Source organism: Electrona antarctica (assembly GCF_951216825.1).
Source record: "Electrona antarctica genome assembly, chromosome: 13".
NCBI classification, from domain to species: domain Eukaryota; kingdom Metazoa; phylum Chordata; class Actinopteri; order Myctophiformes; family Myctophidae; genus Electrona; species Electrona antarctica.
The window spans coordinates 7,608,432-7,630,633 of NC_136794.1; the positions used below are offsets into that span (position 1 = coordinate 7,608,432).

Sequence of the window (22,202 nt, forward strand, 5' to 3'; positions counted from 1 at the left end):
ATTGGCTAGTTGAACTATTCAAAATAGTAAAAAAAAAGGCAAAGAAGTTTAAGGATAAGGGGTTTAGCGGTGACGAAAATGGAGCCCATTGACTTTATTGGGTTTGCAACTATAACTTTCTCCAAAATAATATTGCAATTGTCAAAGGATCTTCCTCAGGTCTCTATATGGTTTCTTTCTGACATACCTCCAGAAAAACATAGTATGACGACGTATTGTTTAAAGTTGGTTTGAATGGCCTAAGTCAAATGGGAAAGCTATCCTACCTACGTATAATTGTATGTAAAATTGCCTAGAATTTGGCACAAACACGGTTCAGGAATCCGACATAATAGCAGCCACTCAAGCGGTGTTCCCAGGGCCACACAATGTCTACAATGCACAGTCAATTTGGCACAATGTTCAGGGGTCTGCCATGAAAATAGTCACCAGGGGACCCAGGCTCGGATCCGCAGCAAACCTGGCACACCAAACCTGGCACACCAAACCTGGCACACCAAACCTGGCACACCAAACCTGGCACAAACACTGTTCAGGCGTTTGGCATGAATACACACATCCGGGAACATTGCTCTGATCAGCACAATATAGGACTATATTTGAAGGCCGGAAAATCTAGTTGAAAGAGAATGGCAGAACAGCTACTTCTCCATAAAAGAAAGCTTGTGAAAAGAATAGTTTTAATTAAACCAAATAAAGACTAATTCAAGATGAGTACTATATAAAACCTTGTATAAAGTATACATTTTATTGCATGTAATAATAAAAGTTGGCCTATTTTCAGTGTAACAGACATAGAGAAAGCTAACACTTAAAGCTGCTATAAGCAATATTTCTCCATTTTTTTATGACATTTTTGTATTATTTGGTATTCAGACAGCCAGCAATGCGTAAAACACTCCCAAACAAAATGTAGTCTCTAACACATCTAGGGGCCACAATCTGCATTCAAAGGTTTTCCTAGAAGCTTTGTCATTGGTCGAAAACTGGTCAGATTTGGTCGAGACTAACCAATCAGGAAGTAGGCAGGCCAATCAACCAATGTCAAAGCTTCTAGGAAAATCTTTGAATGCAGATTGCGGCCCCTAGATGTGTCACAGAGACTACATTTTGTTTGGGAGCGTTCTACCCATTGCTGGCTGTCTGAATACCAAAAATAAAAAAAAGGTCACTAAAATGTTGCTTATAGCAGCTTTAAGAGGATGTCCACTCCAAGAATGATAACTACTGTATGTAACGTAGAAAGCGGATTCCACATCACGACTTTTAAATGACAGACACCGACATTCAATCAAAATCCATCGGAATTAAAGGGCATGTTTACAGTACTTTAACATTCATCACTGTTGTCTCATTCCCTATAGTTAATATTATTGGTGTGGACTGGCCCTTTAGCCAATAGACTTCTTCAGAGAAGTTGCAAAATGTCCCGACATTAAACTAAACATTACATTCATAGTTTTTAATAGGGATAGTTTAAAATGGCCAACAAAATAGCCAACAAATTATAATAAAAATAGTATTTACACTACATACATGGAGAGAGAAGCAAGTGCAGTTATGCTTCTTATTTGATTTGAACATGCGTTCAGTTAAATTAAAAATAAAATGTTTAAATTATCACACTTGAAAACATTTGTTTTAGACACAATCCATAGGCAGGTCAAATACATGAAATGCTAAGAACTCCCCGGGAAGACAAAAAATGTCAGTCTTTGGAGTGAGTCATTGCTCAGGGTTAGTATACAATTCCCCCACTAGTACATGACGTAATTGTGAAGTATTTTACACCTGTCAAGTCCAAGGTGTTAACTATACTGTACATTCAGAGTGCTAGCAGCAACATTAATGATCCAGTGCCGAGGTTTATCACAACAGGAGGTTGGTTCGGTGGTCATGTGACATGGTCATGTGACATGGTCATGTGAAATGGCTGTGAATCAAGTTACCAGTGGTATGAGATCCTGCTGCTACTTCAGAACTGGCAACAAAGTTCGATAGCAGTCCCGCTGCTTAAAAACAAAACAGTGCTAAAAACAGCGCTCTTTCAAAAAGAAAAGAGGGGACTCTCACGGCTTCTTGGGGTTCCACTTAGGCCACACAGGCCTCGTGAGTAGGGGGTTTCCCACTCCACTGTTGTTGGCTGGGTCCATGGATTCGGGGGACCAGGCTGCAGGTGGTGGTGAAGAAGAGGGCTCCTGCTCCTCCTCCTCCTCTGCATCGCGGCTCCCATTTCTAACGTTATCCGAGGGACCGTTGCCGGCGTCTGCGGACGACTGAAAGTGCAGACGAGGGCGAGGCAGAGGAACACGGGAATCGCTGGAGGAGGAGTTCGGTCTGGATGCGCCGTCGCCCCTTCTCCCTCCCAGCCTACTGATCTCGTCCACCACGGCCACAGTGGGTACCTCTGTCAGTGTGTCCAGCCTGCGTAGAGGCATCATGGCTCTGGAAGAGGAACGGCCTGGCTTGGCAAACCTTGAGCGACTGGAGGGGTAGGCCATTTCTGACATGGTTTCCTCATCATCTGAGACAGCATGAGAGACATTTAAGTAGTAAGGTACAAGAGTAAAAAGAACCATCAATAAATTATGTTATATAACGATAGGTGAATAGGATAGAATGAAGCATATTAAAGGGATGTTTCACTTTAAAAAAAAAAAACATTTGGTCTACTCAGGCTTATGTGAACACCTCAGACAGTTTTTAAGTTGCTTGATTCAGTACTTAAGATACTTACTCGAGCAATTTAAACTGTCTGGGGTGTCCACAAAAGCCTGAGTAGACCGTAAAATGACCAAAAGGTTTCATTTTATTTTAAGTGAAATATCCCTTTAATAAATGTAGCGTGTAGCATCCAGTGGGGTCTTTGACTGTTTTCACACAGTGGCCATTTATATTTTACATCATACGTGGAGAATTGGGTATCCCACCCGAGGAAGATATTGACATTGAAAGATGTACCTGCATGGCTCAGCCTCTTAGGAGGGAACTGTGAGTCCAGATTCTGCCCAGGAGGCAGAGAGAAGTACTTCTGAGACTTGGGCACCATCCCCTGAAAGGAAACGATAGAAGGAACAAAACTGAGAGATTGACATGGAAAATGGCAAAAAGCTAAAGTGCACAATTGCAATCATTTCTTGGCAATGTTTGATAGATGCTAGTAATACTATGCAGATGTTACATGTTGATTACTTATGCTATAGTCACTATTCATTGATTCACTGGTATACCAAAATCAATTTGAAAATAAGTATCTCAGGTCGAATATTGATATGCGATTCAAATTGATTGATTGATTAATTGAGATTAATTCATTACAAAGCCTATAATTAATTTAATTAACAAAATTAACATTTTTAATCGAGTCCCAGCCCTATTTTTCACCTGGGAGCATTTTGACTAAATCAGTGTATTTTCTCTATCTACAGAAGAAACATGAAGCCAAACAAATTATGTAGTGCATGTATTGTATTATAATAGAATACAGTTATTAATTTCACAATCTGAGTGGTGCTATTATTTTGTACTTTTTGTCCCGGGACTATATACATTTACTTCGGGACGGTTCAAATTGTATTTTGGGACATTCCGGGACATTGGTGAAACAAGTTAGTCTGGAGCCCTGCTATATGTTATTTAGATAGGACAAAATGTATACCGTTTGCTTCTCCAAAAATGCTAAGAATGTTATTCAGATAGAATGTCATTTATTTAGAGTAACCAGATGCTAGTTTTGATATTTACCAGGTAACCACCAACTGTTTTCTTTGCACTATTTACTTGATCATTAACCCTGTCGTTTGTTGAGTGGGGTTCGTGCCGCTTACTCTGATCTTGCACTTTTTAAGTTTCTCTGGGTAAGCACTTCTGTTAAATGCCTAAATTGAGGATCGCAATTGAAGCCGTTTGACTCTGTAGGCTGCCAATCTTTATATCCTTTTAGAGAAAATGTAGCTGCAATTTAAAATCTGTTCAACTACGACGTGCTACTCAACCCGCGGCCTGTGGGCCACATGCGGCCCCTACTTGATGTATCTGCGGCCCGTCATGGTCACTACCAATAAAGATATGATTAGTTATTTTCATTGTTTTCAACAAGATTGTAGGTATTGTATCGTTTGTTCCAAGAGAAGGTGATATGGCCTGATGTCAGCTGAGCATTAACCACTTAATTATCTATTCACCTGTGATAATCTGTTCAGTTTATGTTCTCTTCATATTTTGTGAATGAAGACTCATTTAGTAACTTCATCATTAATCACAGTGTTTTTGTTCACTGAGGTTTGGCCTTATCGATGGAAATGTGGCTTTTTACTGTGTGTTTCCTTAATTTTTAGAGTGGTCGTGTAGTCTGTTTCAAAATAATACTGACATGTAGCTTGCGGCCCTTGGACTTTTGGAATTTTGCTGAGTGGCCCCTGAGCCATCTTAAGTTGAGTATCCCTACGTAGACCCGAGCAGAGACGCCAAGGCCCTTTCTGAAACCAGTCCCTTGACTTGAAGTCAGGAAGTTCCCCTCCAGCTGAATCAAGTTCCCTTGATTAGGGTAAAAAAAACTGTTTGGAAATACACTCGCCCTCCTTGTGCAGAAACAGGAAACAGACACCATTCGTTGCCATGGTTACCATCATGCAATTGTGTTACCTGTTATTTTGTTTGTACAGTTATATTGCATTACATCGTGTATGTTTGTGTGACATTTCCATATTTCATTAATATGGAAAAAGGAAATGCAGCGTGACTGTCATATACTGTACATACATGGTGTTTATAAATCATTGTGTTAAGTTGTTTTGTTTGTGTGGTTTCATTTATAGTTTTTTCACGGTGGGGTAAATAAAGAGCCCTTGTGAACATCAGTTGGAGCATTGTCTATTCTGCATCAGATGACGATTGTTTAGGAGGAGTTTATTTATCATTTATTTGTGGTGGTTCTTACATTTGTAGGTCACGGTTTCCATGCGGACACAGAGCAGGGCTGCACAAGGCAATCGAGTCTAGATCGGCACAGACTCGCTCTTGAGGGCTTTATAAGCCACTTCCACTCAAGGCTGCTTGGTTTCGGACGACACTTAATATGGCGCAGCCTCGCGTGAACGCGCATATCGAGGGCAAGTGTGTAGAGCGAGTGGCGAGGAGCTGGTTTCAGAAAGGGGGCAAGAGTCCAACTAATTTAGTCAGATTCATCCCATCTTAACCCATTTAGACCCGACATCGAAATTAAAAAAATGTCTTCTAAATTATGACAGTTTTCTGAAATACCTACAGTATGTTTCTGTGGTGCTCAATATTTCCTGTCAAGGACCCCCAGAATGATCTGTATTTGGCCGCCGACCCCCATCTGAAAATATGTAGTTCCAGGGACGCCCCCGGAAGCAACGATTTGAGTAAAAATGTTCATACCTCTGACGGGCCGGAGGACCGGAGGCTGCGGCGGATGCTGGCGTGGCGTCTGATGAGGATTTCTTTGCTCTGGGTTTCATTGGGCAGTGCATGCTTTCTGGTGTACACCGCCGTCTGCATACAAACAACAATAACATGTATATGAAACAATGACATTATGAACAATGAATGTACAATAGAAAACATGTTTTGCCAGCAGACGACTGGATGTGATACGATGCTGGGAGACCACTTCACCATATTGTCTTGTATATTTTTTGAAAGAAAGAAAATTCATGCCGAATGTAATTAGACATGTGGGTCCTACAGTGCCTAAAAAAATAGCCTCACAATGTGATTTGTTGTGAGCTTTCAGAATCATATCTTCGCTGTGTGCAACGCAGACGTATGACGTATTTTATGCGATAAAAACAAAAAACTAAATTAGGACATCACCGTTAATGTGGTTTCCTCCACAAGTTATACACAGTTACCAGCACTTAGCAGAGTACAACCCACTAACAGCACAACAACACAATGATCAACACGATAACCTTGGCAATGGCAGGCAAGCTGCATGCATAAATGATATCTCCAAACCAATCTGGGTACCCATTGGCAAAACAAAAAGGGAAAAACAGCGCCCTGTTAGTTAAAGTCTGTCTCAAGAGACTACCTCCAAAGTCCAAACAGACCTTACACACCAGTCACTGGTTTTAGACTCTACAGACTGTTGAGATGGGTCCGCTTCAAGAAAGCAAACGCTGAGATGTGAGCTGCAGTCAATTTAACGAGTCACCACTCAACAGTGTTTCACTGTCTTTCGTCAAGCTCTTTTACAACCCAACCTAGATAGCGCGACCATAGATGACCACACCTGTCTGCTCCATTGCGTATGAGACTACAAGGGATTCAAAGGGATTCACCTGGCAGCCATTTGTAAAACCCAAAACAAACAACCTCCCAGGAAAAAAACACAAAGCAAGGTCACCATTGTTTGACACAGATGTTGCTACTTATCCATTTGTCTCATGAAATCCATCAATTTCTTATGACAATGAGCCAGAATGAGAACATTAGCCATGAAATCCCCCCCACCCCCTCCCCATACTGTGACAGTATTGTATTGAGATGCACAATATTGGACATTGTTAAACAGATGACACATCCACTGGCGCCTGTGCAATGGAGCCAAGGGTAGTACAGGCTCTCGCACTTTTATCATTGGCGGGAGCCGGCACCCCCACCAAAAATAACTGATCTTCAATGTCATGTTGTGAATTTGTGATGCAATATGCATGGTGATTAGTGACATGACAACACAGGGGTCATGTCCATATAAAGACAAACGTGTCCGTGGCAAAGACTTGTTTATGTCCGTGAAAAAGACCTTTTCAAGATCTACAGTATTTGCTACAAAAGCAACGGAGGGCAAAACTGGACAAGTAAAGCTGGCTGAAAAAGATTTTCACGGTTGACATAACTATAACACCACTCATAATCCGTGGACCCTTGATCCACAACCTGGGGGTCCACAATCACCATCAGAACTCCAGCTTTGCTCACCTCTGATCAAAGTTTGGAGCCCTTGCATGAAACTAGTTGTGAGTTTGTGACACGGCATTCCTTTAAATCCTGTCATCATTATGTAATCACTCATCGTGTACGTACAGGTACGGGTTCTCACCCGCATCTTATATTAGCATATCTTACATCACAACCATGCAAGGTCTAAGACTTTATCAAGATAAAAGATTTCTCATCATGATGTCACCAACTATCGAAGCTACCATACCAAGATAGAACTGGTAGAACTTGATCTCCTCCTGACCTCAACTAACACTGTCCATCTCTATAATAACAATATCAAACGCACCCCACTCACCTCTGTACCTAAATTGTCTTTCTTTGTGGCTCAGCGGTTAATGCAGAAATACTATCATTGTAAAATGTGTAGCACATTGGCATACGTTTTTGATGAATTGAAAAGAGAGGACTCTTATGCAAGTCTTTTTCTGTTTTTATCCTCTTAGCAGATTTTGTATTGACCTGTACTTTCCAATCCATGAACACTACCCATTCTGCCAACTGTTAATACAATTTTCAATCAATCATCAAATCAAACAGTATTTCTGGTAAAAAACAAAACAAAAGGTGAGTTATGAACAGAGCAGACTATGGCTGGAGGTCACCAGGGCCACACACAACAACAAAAAATGTGCGAGCCTCTATTTGTGCTCCCCTACTCGGAGTAAAGTAGCCGACCGTGAACACATCAATTAATTAATATGTTGATGTGGACAGACAGGTACAGACATTCATAGTTTTTTACTGGTCTAACTGAATTCCTCCTCATCAGCAACACACATGCCAAAACCGAAATGAAACGGTCGGACAGGCTTGTTAAATAAACAGAAATGTTTTACCCCAAAAGATTAATAGAAACTAAAGCTGAAAACTGGTGATGTCACTCATGCAGAAAATACTACTCGCCAAAGGATTATGCAAATAGCAATCCGTATAAGGAGCATGCTTGTGTTAGCTTAAAAAGAAATGTACAAATAAAAAACAGAACAATATGGTAAATGGATTATGAAGTCTTAAGAAGAGATTGCCATCAAAATCTACATCTCACCTGTTGTCTGATTTTGTACATGTTCTTGGATAGGATATCATGCATGTTCTTCAGGTCAGCCTGCAGGAACCTCTTCCTGGGTTTAGGAGGGCTCTTCTTGTCGTCACTAGCAGACAGAAAACAGTAACAGTAGGCTCATTAGTAAGTCTTCCTTAACCCATTTTGAGCGGGAATCCCTTTTGGCGTTAGCATTATGTTATGCTTTAGCTATTGAAAAATAGCAGACCTACAAGCTTCTAGGTCTGCTATTTTTTTTTTAAATCGAAGAACCACTGACATAGAAACATAGCTTTTTCAGAAAACTGTCAGGATGTAGAAGACATTTTTAGAATCTGATCTCAGGTCAAAATGGGTTGGGTGGACACCAGTTTTGGTCCTGGGTGCCACTTTTCCCCATTATAAATAAAAGAAAGAAAATGTAATTCTATTGTGCATGTAATGTCCATGTCATAACCTGATAACCAGATTTTTTTTTTGCTCGTCTTAACGTCCCTGGCAATTAGTACATTGTGATATCGGGCTCGTCTTAACGTCCCTGGCCCTTAAACTGTTAATGACCACAGCAGATATTGGTGGAGATGATGGTGTGTGATGGTAAAAGACGAGACATACTGCAGAGACATGATGGACGGAGCTTTGCTGATGTCCCCGGACACCGTGTCCAGGATCTCCATGGCGTTCTGCAGTTCCAGCTTCTTGTACAGCGCCACGATGCTGGACTCAGCCCTGCTGTCCCTGATCAGGATCTTACGCAGGATCTTGTCGTTAAACCTCATGAACCTTGACATCGTGAGAAAAGAGGACGGATGGTTTTGGTCAGCTTCACTCATGGAGAACACAGACAAAACGTGGGTAGACAATTATTTAATATGTAGGCATTTAGCAGATGATCTTATCTACATCTTCAACATTGGAGTAAAATGCATGAAGCCGATTCAACACATGACTAAAACAAAATTACAGTAGATTTGATTGATTTATTGAATATAAATGTAATAACAGCAACAGAGTACAGTCAAACACTCCCAAACGGGATAGCGATTCGCTGGAGCACTGAAAAACGTTTTGCACCATTTTAGCAGGTCATGCCCGTCACACAGCGAGAGTTGTCATGTTGCTCGTTTCCACCGAAAATGACTCGCCACTAGTGTGAGAGCAAAGTCTGCAGTCCTTGCTGCGAAGACCTGGTTAACACACTGCTCCGGGCAGCGCGCCTCCGCCTCCCAGTTCTTCAGAGTGTGTGTGTATATAGTGTCAACACACGCAGAGATGACACGCACACAACACAATAATAATTAGGCCTGCATTGCTTTGCCTAAAACACTGAATTATGGAAAAAGCCTGCCGCTGGCTTCCATTTGTGGAAGAGACATCTATACATTTTCAAATGATATTGTTATTATGCTTAAATTATCGCTTTGGCTAAAACGCTGAATCCCGCGGATAGGTCAATACAAAAACTACTACGAGGATAAAACCAGAAAAGCACTAAGGCTTCTTTACATCAGGTATAAAGTCAAACGAAAACGTGACAACCGCATGGAAAAAGGGGCAGAAGAACTGGGAGGCGGAGGCGCCAGGGGGTGCGCTGCCCGGAGCAGTGTGCTAACCAGGTCTTTGCGTTCCTTGCTTATGGGGGGATGAGGGGGACAGAGGGGGGGAGGGGAGGGTGTTGTGATGCCTCAGGTCAAATGACGGTGAGTATCTCAACTGAAAAAGTGACTTGACATGCAAACACAGAGACCAGAGAAACCTGTTGGAGCAGGAGTATCAATAGCAAGAACATCCAGAGGAACAAAGCCGTGGTTGCTCAGCAGAGGGCGTTGGATGCAGGAAGATGCCGTCAGGTGGAAACAGCAAACACAAAACAAATTTCCGAAAGGACAAATAAAGTATCTATCGATCGATCTATCTATCTATCTATCTATCTATCTATCTTGTATGCCCAAAACTGTGACTTTTCAGGAAAAGGGAACAAAAATAACCTGTGTTCCAAAGAATCAATATAGTCAACAGTAACAGACAGACTAAATACCATCACTTTCAATAATAAACAAAATAGAAAAAAAGCTCTATAAGCTTGTAAATCAAAGAAGGGCATTAATTTACGGGGGAAAAAAAATACCACATGGAGATAGGTTTCCGCCCAACTGCAGCAGTAAGTAAGCGGCATATAGCAAAGAGTGAAGCTAATATAAACCTGAAATCAGAGGGACAAAAGCAGCTGTGCGGGAAAAGTTTCAAAGCAATGGGAAGAAAAGCGTTCTTTTGTCAATGTAGAGAGGAAGCTGAACATGACACCTAGTTTTAGTTCTTGCCACCATCTCTCCTCACATTCCATGCACCAAACAATGGCATTGTCACATAAAACCACAAAGAGGAAAAGGTTGGAGCACAACAATACACAAGATGGTCCGTTTATAACTGCCATCCCACCTCCAGTCTAATTCAGGTTTTACTTCAACTACTTATTTTTTTGGGGGGTTTTTTGCGGCTTTCGCCTTTATTTTATATAGAGGGACAGACAGTAGGCTGACAGGAAATGGGGGAGAGAGATGGGGGAGTGACATGCAGTAAAGGCCGTCGGGATCGGGAGTCGAGCCCACAGCACACTGCCAGACTCGGACTACCGGCCAAGGTGCCTGGACCGCTGAGCCACGGCCCAGGCCTACTTCAACTACTTCTCAGCCTGGGGCCCGTGACCCACCTCTTTCCAACACATTTTGCTAGTCTAAACTGGCTCCGGGTAGAAGACAGACTTATATGGGACTTATACCGGACTAACTACCTAAAGAAAGTGAGCGACACCACAGCCACAATACTAGAGGGAGCGTGAACAACGATCTGGTACCACCCACTTTCAAAACAAATAGGGGGTAAATTATCCTTCTACAGCACTGCCACTCTAGAGTGGAGTGCCCTGGCCCTCCTAAAAAAAAGCAGATCACTTGCATCTTTTAAAAACAGGCCTGAAAATCATTTCCTTTTATCCCCTCCTTGTATGTACAAGGAGGGGATTGTTATTGTTCATGTCATGTCTATGAATTGATTGCCTGAGTGTTTGACTGTACTCTGTTGCCGTTTATACATTTCTGTCTAATAAAACTATTCAATAAATCAATCAAAGTCTGTGCATGAAATTTACTGCACGCGTACAGCGCGTTTGCAAAGATCCAATGCATGTCAATGATACCGGCTACACCAGCCACACGCATAGCGCAGGCCCCGCATACGCATGCAGGGCCGGCCCTCCCATCAGGCAGAACAGGCAGGTGCCTAGGGCATCATGAGGGGAGGGAGGGGGGGCATCCACCAAGCAAAATTAAAAAAAAACAGTGCTTTAGAACACAAGGGGGCCATGGTCATTTTTCAAGGGGGCATCACGAAAAATCCTGCCTAGGGCACCAAATTGCTCAGGGTCGGCACTGTACGCGTGAAAAGTAGCACGAAAGTAGGAGGGGGAGGGGTTCTTACTTGTCCTTCCAGAAGTAGTGGCTCCACTGTCCACAGAGATCCTCTATGCCAGCAACGGTATGGTCCATCAGCTGCAGAAGAGATGTATGGAGAGTTACTGTTAACACTACTGTATGCATACAGGAATTAGGCTGTCAATGTATGCAGAGCAAATAGCATGCTGTGGCGTACCCTGCAGTGAATCTCTACGTTGATGGTGTCCAGATTGCGGTTGGTACGGCGGACATTAATGAACTCGATCAGGGGTCGGATGCTGATGCCCTGTGGAGAGATGTCAGTGACTCAACGGGACAACATCAGCAATTCATAAATGAGACATTGAGCAGAGCATCTAATCTAAAATGATATGGAAGAGAGGTGCAAACATTAATATGTTAAGCACATTTTAAAACATTGACGAGTAATCTGCAAATGTTATTGCTTTTGTATTTAAGCTTAGATGTATTTGCATGTCATTTTCTAGAAAATATTGTTTTTAGGTAGATCATATTTGCATAGAAAGGCCTAACCAGGGACTGGGGTTGCAAATTAGCCTTGGCTACAAACCCATATACAACAGTTTCATGTTTTTACAACTTGATACATTGTTTTTTGTATTGTCCCTGTTAAATAAAGTATTTGAAGTATGCTGTTGCGGCATGATGCGTTAGAATAACAAAATCCCGGAAAATGTGCACTTATACTATATTATAAATGCACATCTATAAATGATATGATGTAAAGCCTTTCTTACCTGAATAAAGACAGTGAAGATGATGATGACAATTGTTGCGGTAACGAAGAGCTGTTTGCGGCCAATGTTATCAGGAAGGGTGAAGACCAGTGCAAAGGAAATTGCACCTCGCAGGCCACCATAGCCCAGGCCAAATTGGTCTTTCATGTTAAACGGGATGGTCCTGAAAGGGTTAATGATTTGAGTCAGCACCAAGACGCCTGCAAGGGAAGAGCACAAATAATATCATCACCACATGTACGACTACTTAATTCAATACTAGGATTCTACTTACTTTACACACAAACATGCCAATAATAATAATGATAGAGTAACAGGCATCAAATCAGTAACAACATCTCTCAACAAGCCACACACACACATGTATGTGTATGTATGTATGTCTGTCTGTCTGTCTGTTTAGAGTACCAACCGGTGACAAAGTGGCGCTGTTGAGCTTCACAATGTGCACAAGTGCATGATGGGAAGCTGAGTTTTTAGGAGCCATTACATGATTTCGGGTGTGACAGTACAGTGACAGTACAGTACAGGGACACCCTGGGGACACCCTGGGGACGCCCACACGGTAACTGTCATTTCGCAACCGTTTCGGACACGGGCCGGTTCACCGGAACCGGGCCGGCACCCTGGCTGCGTTCCTGTGGGTCTGGAACCCCCGGGGACCCCCACACGGAGTTGCACCACTCACTTCACACGGGTGTGATTTTTAAACTAACGCTGACAAATAGGTGATATACTAGCTCACAGCGTGTAACAGCTTGTATCTGCTATTATCAGCGCATGACACCACAGCACCACTACAAAAACAAAATCAGGCATACATCCACACCCTAAATCTAATGTCTACAAATCTTTAACATAACATTTGTTCTGTGAAAACCAGGATAATAATGATCCTCCTCAAATTCTACTATACTTGTGGGGACGTTTGGCCTTGACGAGCGCGCACACGCACGCACGCACGCACGGCGCTAGGGCATTCACTTCTAGTCATTTTTACTAGTTGACTAGTTGCCTAGTTTACTAGTCGACTAGTTGTTTAACCACCAATTATTATGTTTTAAAAAAATGTTTTTAATAAATATTTGTACATTTAAAAACTGTGTACATTGGTGACTATAACTATAATCTACCTGATCTTGAGGCCTACAAAATCGGGGAAAAAATATAAACTTTTTTTTTTTTTTTCTTATCAACTAGTCTACTAGTACCAACAAGGTCGACTAGTGGATTTACTAGTCGACTAGTTGCTTAATGCACAGTTAAATGAACACTTTCAGATTTTACTGTGAGTGTGTACTCCTCACTCCCTTGCTCTGCTTACCCAGACCTCTCCACACAAAGGCAAACAGCAGCGTAAACATGATGTAGCCCCAGTTCCACTCGTGCTCCGTCGTTATGGTGACCACGCCCAAGAAAAAGAAGATGAGGGTCTCGGAGATGCTGCCCAGCATCTTGATCACGTGGCGGATGGTGGTGCAGGAGCGCTGGGACACGTTCTCCTCAACATAGTACTTCATGGTCAGGGCACAGCTCACGATGCTGCAGAAAAATAAAATATAGATATGGGTTTGTGGCTTTTAAAATGTTGTAGACAGGCCGGGGCCGTGGCTCAGTGGTCCAGGCACCTTGGCTGGTAATCCAGTCTGGCAGTGTGCCGCGGGTTCGACTCCCGATCCTGACGGCCTTTACTGCATGTCACCCACCCCATCTCTCTCCCCATTTCCTGTCAGCCTACTGTCTGTCCCTCCATAAAATATATAAAATAAAGGCGAAAGCCACAAAAAAAAACATTTAAAAAAAAGACAGGATTAAAGTACGTTGATTTTACACTGTCTCCTCAGTCATGTTTTGAGTACTCGGATCTTTCCTCTCTTTCATGGATATTAGTTTGTTTGCAGATCACCACTGTCAGGCAGAAACCTTATATTTACATATTTCATCTCTTTTAAGTTTTCATTAGTGCTCTATTTTATACTATGTTGTATGACCGTGTCACGCGAAAGTAGCAAAAATAGCCCTAACCTTGCATTTTCGCATTGTAAGTATGCATGAAAGATCTTTATGTATGAACGTTTTCATCTACACTACAGTTTTTTTTTTTTTTTTTTTTAATGTTTTATCCCACAATTTTGTAACCCATTTTTTCACCCAGTGTCAATTATCTAATGTAATCCTGGGCGCTACACTTCCTCTGCCAACCTGGGGCGGGGACAGCGGACTGACCTCATGCTTCCTTCTAGGCATGAGGAGTCCAAGCTGCTTCTTTTCACCTGACAGGGGAGAGTTTCCCCGGCCGGACGTAGTGCGTGGAAGGAACACGTTATTCCTTTCCCCTCCATCAGGTGCCCCGGCTAGCCAGGGGGAGGTAGTTTAGAGACCAGGATTACGGCATGTTTTTGTGAGGGTCATCTACACTACAGTATAATGACGTGACCAAAACAGGGACGCCAGGTGTAAAGTCCTTCTAATATGTGACTGCAGTTTTTATGATGGTGATGACGTGACCGTGTCCAGAACGAAACATGTTGAACTAGAAAAAGTGCCCTTCTGGGCACAGGTCTCCACCAGGAGGATAGGACTGTGTGAGATGTTTGGCAAAATGTTTAGGAGTAATATAAATAAGTAATATGTTTGCCTTTGATGGCAATTGGATGATTTGAGGCATTTTGTTCCAAAAATGTGTTTTGCAAAAATCAACCTGTTGGTGGCGCTATAACAGGCCAATGTGAAAAGGGTGGGATATATTCCTCAGCCTAGTAAGAAAATATGTGAAAGATTTGACGTAAATTGCATGCTGCGTTCATGATTTGAGGCTTTTGTTCAAAACGGGGCAATCTTGCAAACTGTGAAAGCCAATGATAGCCAATTAGGATGGAATATGAAATATCGGACAGATCCGACTTGAGCACATGACCATAGAGATACTGTGTAACGATTTTTGAGATTTTTGGACAGAATCTGGAGGAGTAATATCCAAAAATGTGTTTTACAAAATTCGGCCTCCTGGTGGCGCTATAAAAGGCAGATGTGGAAAATACAGGTCAAAGGTTTGTCCTTGGCCTCTAGGGAGTGTGCATGCAACGTTTCACGCAGATCGGTGCAGTTTTAGGTAAACAATGTGAAAAGCTGCCTCATGGTGGCGCTATAACAGGCCGTTCTGGAAAATGCGGGGCAGAGGTTCATCGTTGGCATCCAGGGAGTGTGTGTGCAAAGTTTGGCATCGACCGGGTTAACGGTGCCGGAGATTAGCTGGTAACGGACGGACGGAAGGACGGACGGACGGACGGACACACACACGGACGGAGTGCAAAACATACTCTCTCCCCATGCCTTCGGCCTGGTGGAGACAACTACTCACGTCATGATGGACGAGATGCCGAAGAGCTCAGCCACCAAGTAAGCCAGGTAACTGTACATGAAGATGAAGAGAGGCTCAATCTCCCGGACGTTGCCAGTGAAGCGCGTGGTGAAGGCAGCCACGAAGCCAAACAGGATGCCAAAGCCCATGCCTCCGAAGCCCACCACGCAGAACCGCGCCACGCCCAGGAACACGTCCACTGGCTCCACCACTGGCATCTCGGCCACAAAGTTGAACATGTTGTACAGCACCTGGAAAAACAAACACACACCACAAAGTGTTTTCATCCAACAACTTGCATCTCACACCCAGAGGCAGACTTACAAATGCAGGTTACAAAGCATTCTTCTCACACTCCAATATGCATGTTCATATTTGTACCTTGCTTGCTCGATGTTGGTAGTAGTACCGCATGTTTGTACTTTGTTCACCAACATGGCTTTATTGTGCTATGGGTATGTTTTCCATATGAACTTTTCTATTTAGGCGTTGAATCAGTGGGGTGGGAGCGGCTATCTTTGGGAGAGCTTTTGTTTTGTTTGTCTGTATGGATGAATTGTTGTATTGTTTGTGTACTGTATGTATTGTATGTACTGTTTATCTGTGTTGAGGACCCCCTCTAAAATGAGATGATGCATCTCAAGCGGTTTATCCTTTCAATAAAAGGTATTATATAAAATCCCCATGCACACTCACGTATAGTAGGTGCACAAATGTTTAGAATGTATACCATTTGTTCACAGAATTGTATTTTCTTAACTTTTTCTTAGGAGTTGTTTTACAAACAAGCTCTGAAGGGAAAATTCATGGTCCACCCCTATAAACTGTGCACACATCCTTTTCAGAGGTCATGGGTGGTGTCAGAGGCCAGGGCCTAATCACAGTGCTCCTGATAAAAGGTGATTTATTGAATTATTTGCTCAGCACTGTTTGCAATGAGATAACATAATTTCACAAAAGCACACCGGATGACTCACTGAAGAAGGGACATTTGTAGGAATAACTTCTTTTGTTGTTCTACCAACATCACTGATAGCATTTGAAGGCAGAATTTCCGGCATATGTGGTAATGTTGCCAATAGATCTGGTTTCGTGTGTATAGGGTTGTTGGTCGTTGCCTCGAGTTCATGCCATTTACTCCAATCTAGCAGCCATTTATAAGTTGTTCCAGATAAGAGCCTCAGCCAAGTGACAAAATTATTAATTTTTTAAATCGATAAGGAATTCATGCATATAAAAGGCAAACAGAACAAACATAAAATTGACCATTTATTCATTACTTCATTGAAGTTCTCAGAACAAAATGGGTCATGTACTTTCAATTTAGGCAGAGAACATCCTGGCAACAAATCAAGTCTAAAGATAGATCAAGTTTGCCATCAAACCACTGTTACAGGTCAAGCCATTTCACTGTGTTCAGACAGCCTTAACAAACCTAATTACCCGTCTAACAGCCTCGTTGTTCAGCCGAGTCTTCAACAAGGGGATCGTATTATTGCATTCAAAGTTTGCCTTGGAGAGCCTGGAAATGAAATTGTAACTGAGTCTCTGGGAAGCCAATTATAAGTTATAACACTAGACAGTTCAGAAAATAGATCCCGACTGATGCCGGATGTTTGGATCCAATGCCAATCCTGATTTTGGGAGAGTCCTAGATCACAGATTACCCAATGTTTTGACGGGCTTTGGTCAATATTTGCAAATATCTTTAATGAATTTGAAAAACCTATTTGAGAAGAACAATGAGCAAACAAATAAAAAATTCAAACATTGAAAAATTGCTGATGTACAATCTCACAATGCGTTGTGATTGGGACACATTGGCTGCACAATTGCACAGGCAGAGGTCATAAAAAAATAAAAGTAAAATAATGGCGGTCAGTCCAGACCGATACACTTGGCTCTAGCAGAGACACTAACAAAACTGGCAACCTTTTCTACAATTCTACATCAAACAGACACTCCTGAAAACATATAAAGTTCAAGATTAGAGTAAGTAAGCAGCATGAACCCTGGTCAAATAACAGCAGGATAAGTGGTTGAATATTAGACTTGATCTGACAACAACAGCATATCTAGAATCTTTCTAAATTAGCAATTTGGTGAACATGGTTGTACTTTTAATTGTTCCCTCTTGTTTTTTGTGATAACAATGGCCTAACATTTGACTGAAAGCACTATATCTTTTTTGATCTGAGACTGTATGGTTCCGCAACATGAAACTGTCAGTACAGACCACTCCTAGTTTCTTTTCCGTCTCCATGGGTAAATGTTTGCCTTCACTCTCGGCATCAACTCGAGCTCTGGCTCGGCTACTGTGTGTACTAAACAAAGGGTCCCCACCACTCCCAACGCAAAGCCCAGAGCAGACATGGAAATAAGTGTGTGTGTGTGCGTGCGTGCGTGCGTGCGTGCGTGCGTGCGTGAGAGAGTGAGAGAGCGAGAGACCGCGAGAGAGACAGAGTGTGATAATAGATGGGGGGGGTTCAGTTGGTGTGTGTTAACTCCTCCCATGCATCCAAATGCAACGGTGACCTCAGAAACCGGTTTAGTGACATCTAAACAAACGCTTTCCACCCGGAGATGTCCCTGCCTGGACACACTTCTAATATAATATACTACTCTAATATAGACATTCCATAACTGCCTGAAATAAGTGATTATAGCCAATCTGTAGAATACAAATAGAATCCCTCACTCACACATTTTAATTACACAGATCTCATCCTCGGACAGAACCCTGGAAACACAAGAGGAGAGGCGTGTACCTGGTGACACCTGAGCTCAACCTCTAAAGTGTGAACATATATGTTCACACTTGAACATATATGTTTCACCCTGAAGGCAAAAAAACGGAGGGGCCCCGCCGCCCCCACTGAGCTGCAAATAATAGCGGCACGAGCATTTGATTTCAAGCGCAACCCGCTACCGGCAATGGATGCATTTGTTGCTCACTGTACTATACTTTCCACCGATACCAACATCTCTTTCAAGGAAGTAAAATCCTCTCGTGTCAGCCATTTAGAGGAGTTAAGGTGACAGCCAATTACTCACTGCCACTCGTCAAAGGAATCTAAAGTTAGAGAGACCAACATGTAGCGGCACGTCTTTTGCTAGGTTTAGCACAAGGCTGTTTACAAAGCGAGGAAGTCGAGTGACGCACAATGCAGTCTCCCACAAACATGTCACATGGAACAGACACTGAATTTAAGGCACGTGAAAACATACAGTAGCTTCACAAATCCTCCTCATTCCCCTTAATCTCCGTTAGTCCAAGACGCTAACCTTGGAATTGTACACACGTGGCCTCCATAATACTCACCACAGTGACGGCATCGTTGAAGAGGCATTCTCCGAACACCACAATGTAGAGCTGCTCGTTGACGGACACGTCCTCGAACACGCTCAGCACGGCCACGGGATCCACCGCCGAGATGATGGCGGCGAACAGCAGGTTCTCCTGGAGGTTGATGTCCTGCACGCCGAAGGCCTCGATTTGACATATGGCATACAGAGACATCCCAATGCCGATGCTGTTCCACAGAGTCCCCACCACGGCGAACCACATAACCTGCACAGATTAAGCATCAGACAGAGTCACTCAAAATATCACACATGAACATTCTACAAGTATGAAAGAACATTTAATCTTACACTGTAAATACGAGTGTTCATTGCACTCTAATATGGGCAAATGGATCTAGCAGGGGTTCACTAACTGTGGTGCGTGCACCCCTTGTGGTGCGCGAACGCCTTCTAGGGGGTACGTGACATGAAAAGGGTAATGGCGGTTTTGTGGTGTCATTTAGCACAAACAAATCCAAATCCAGTAAACCACTGTTGTAAGGAGATGTATAGAGCAGCTGTGGGAGTATAGAGCGTCGCAGTCCCGCCTCCTACCCTGGACCAGGAAATGAAACCCAATGCATTATTCTCAGACATTTCTTAAAGTATTTATTTAAAGACGGTTACGCGGCGGACAAAGCCAACTCGAGTCGTGACAACTCATGACAACACAAACAATATTTTGGACCAAACAAATAATTAGAAAGAAGAAAAAAACGGCAGGTTACAACACTTTTTTTGTTGTTTTTCTTCTTTGTAATTATTTGTTTGGTCCAAAATATTGTTTGTGTTGTCATGAGTTGTCACGACTCGAGTTGGCTTTGTCCGCGGCGTAACCGTCTTTAAATAAATACTTTAAGAAATGTCTGAGAATAATGCATTGGGTTTCATTTCCTGGTCCATGGTAGGGGGCGGGACTGCGACGCTCTATACAGCAGCTGCATGTCTCTCAGTGCAGTGACATTCTGTGATTATTTGCCATAATCATATTAAAAAAATGTATCATTTTTGGCCAAAGGCAAATACGAGACTGGTCAGGTGGTAACAGGGGGTGCACGGCCAATAAAGTTTGGGGACCGCTGAGTAGGATTATTCAGTCTAGTGTAGTGACATGCTCTGCAGTTGCTGCTGTGAGGACACATGAGGCTGGTTTGGTGGCATAGCATACCGTGCCGATGTTCTCGAAGAAGGGCCTGGTGGGCATAAAGTAGCCCGAGTCAAGGACGATGGGAGGCAGCATGTACAGGAAGAACACGTTGGAGCTGATCACAGCAGGGGGTTCCTCGTGGACAGAATGCATGATGGCGCCCACGATCAAACCGATGCTGATGAGAAGGCACGACTCTGGCACCCACACGGTGATCTTGTGGTACACATGGAAGCCTGAGAGGAAAGGAAAGGGAGCCCGAGTTAAATCAGATATACTTACAGTAGATTGGAACTGATGTCCTGGGCCATTTTCTGTATAGTCCTCTGACACCAAAACATTGCAATGACTTCTAACCTAGTTACCCGGTCGCTCCATTGATATTGGTAACAACTACCATAGGCAACAACAACCTGGATATAGGCTACTTGAATGTTCAAAATGTTCAGATGAATTGCTAGCTCCTTTCGGAACCCTACGTTAAAGTTTCTGACATTTTGATGACTTTATGTAGGGTTCCTTATCACCGGATTCAAGCGACATGGGATGCAATCTGATTTCCCCTGACTTACCCCTGTGCTGCGGTGTGGGTGTCACGCTGACATATTCCAAAAGAAGCATATGAACGCTATAGGATACAACGAACCCTCTCACCCCCCCCCCCCCGAACGGCACAGAAGCCGTTAAGTATTTTTAATGTTTGTACGACCGTTTGGCAGCTCTGAAATTCTCTCTTCGGTCCCTCCTTGTTGACATCTCGGTTGGCTAGCTGCGCCTACGAGGCGCGTAGGGAGGCGCAGTTAGCCAACCGAGATGCTGGAGGCGGTACAATGGGATGTCAACAAGAGAGAATTTCAGAGCTGCCAAAACGGTCGTACAAACATTAAAAATACTTAACGGCTTCTGAGCCGTTCGCGCGGGGGGGGGGGGGGGGGGGGGGGTCAGAAGGTTCGTTGTCTCCTATAGCGTTCATATGGTTCTTTTGGAATATGTCAGCGTGACACCCACACCGCAGCAGAGGGGTAAATCAGGGAAAGTCAGATTGCATCCCATGTCGCTTGAAGCCGGAGATACCGGACCCTACGTGGTAGGTCCAAAGGAGCTCAACCCGGGGGGTCCGGAGACGGGCTAATGAATTGCATATGATGGGATCCAATGTAAACAAGCTATGGCTTTCTCTGATTTTAAATCCTATTGTTTAGCAGACCTTGTATTGAGCTGTACTTTCTTGTGGGGGTTTTTTCTGCAAATTAATAAAGTATCTAGGCTATTCAATCAATCAATATACAATCAAGAATGTTATGTTTGCTGAATTGAAAATGGTGGGCCCTATTGTAAACAAGTGTAGGCCTAATGCTTTATGGTGTCGTCCACTCACAGTTAACAGTTTTTGTATTGAGTTGTAGCCTACTTGAGATGTACTGTAATTCTGCAAACTGTCAATAAATACTTCAATCAATCAATGCTTACCAATCTTAGCGAATGAAGCCAGTAGCACCCAGAGAGTGATCTCGAAGGGTATCTGTATTCTGTTGTAGTCCATTGTAAACACCGGTAAATTTGCCTTCTCTGCATCAGGAAAGGCCTGGGGGCCCTCGGGCTTGACTGGGGGCAGAATAGTAACGCTGCCGCCCTCGGTTGGTGGGATGACTTGGATCTCTCCGTTGGAACCGTGTGGCACGCATAGAAGAATTGTGCAAATTGTCAATAAAAACGCCGCCCGTTTCACACTGGTAAAACACTCCATGGTGGTGGAGAAAATCCCACGGCCCGTATGCTGCAATCTGTGGCCACGAAGTGATGTCATTAAAATATCCAAATGACTATCAGCGTGGCTGAGATTCAGCTCACCCCATCCAACTTAAAAAAAAAATTTAAAAACACAGAACATTCCTTGAGCAGGTTATAACTTTTACAAGTCAACAAATCCCAAATCGCTTATTCTCAATCATCGTTGAAGTAACGCAAGTCTGAGTGAGTCAAGGTTAATGAAGAGCTCTCTTTCTTTGTCAAACAATCTTCTATAGTCTTGGCTAGCGAGTCTCCTTCAGCACTGCACAGAGAGGTGACAGAAAGGAGAGCGCACCTGTGACTAACTATTTACCTCTGTGCCTGCCTAGGCTGT

The 22,202-nt window shown here is 43.1% G+C and overlaps 1 protein-coding gene across 1 annotated transcript; it reads right to left on the reverse strand.

Moving 5' to 3' along the window:
• Positions 1-514: 514 nt before the first annotated feature.
• On the reverse strand, positions 515-22,166 carry slc9a2 (solute carrier family 9 member 2). The gene is made up of 13 exons (XM_079517461.1): positions 21,548-22,166; positions 20,099-20,313; positions 18,908-19,156; positions 15,586-15,836; positions 13,549-13,766; positions 12,225-12,424; positions 11,663-11,752; positions 11,492-11,562; positions 8,630-8,797; positions 8,018-8,123; positions 5,404-5,517; positions 2,962-3,052; positions 515-2,524 (listed from the first exon to the last, which is right to left on the reverse strand). The coding sequence occupies exons 1-13, from the start codon at positions 21,882-21,884 to the stop codon at positions 2,070-2,072; spliced, it is 2,565 nt and encodes an 854-aa protein (XP_079373587.1). The 5' UTR covers positions 21,885-22,166; the 3' UTR covers positions 515-2,069.
• Between the last annotated feature and the right edge of the window lie 36 nt (positions 22,167-22,202).

Excerpts from the sequence above, each read along its gene's own strand:
- slc9a2 (XM_079517461.1), bottom strand. The coding sequence starts at position 21,884 with ATGACATCACTTCGTGGCCACAGATTGCAGCATACGGGCCGTGGGATT. Across the intron at positions 15,837-18,907 it reads TCAACGATGCCGTCACTGTG|GTGCTGTACAACATGTTCAA; the intron begins GTGAGTATTATG and ends TTGTTTTTCCAG. Across the intron at positions 12,425-13,548 it reads CTTTGTGTGGAGAGGTCTGG|GCGTCTTGGTGCTGACTCAA; the intron begins GTAAGCAGAGCA and ends CTTCCCTTGCAG.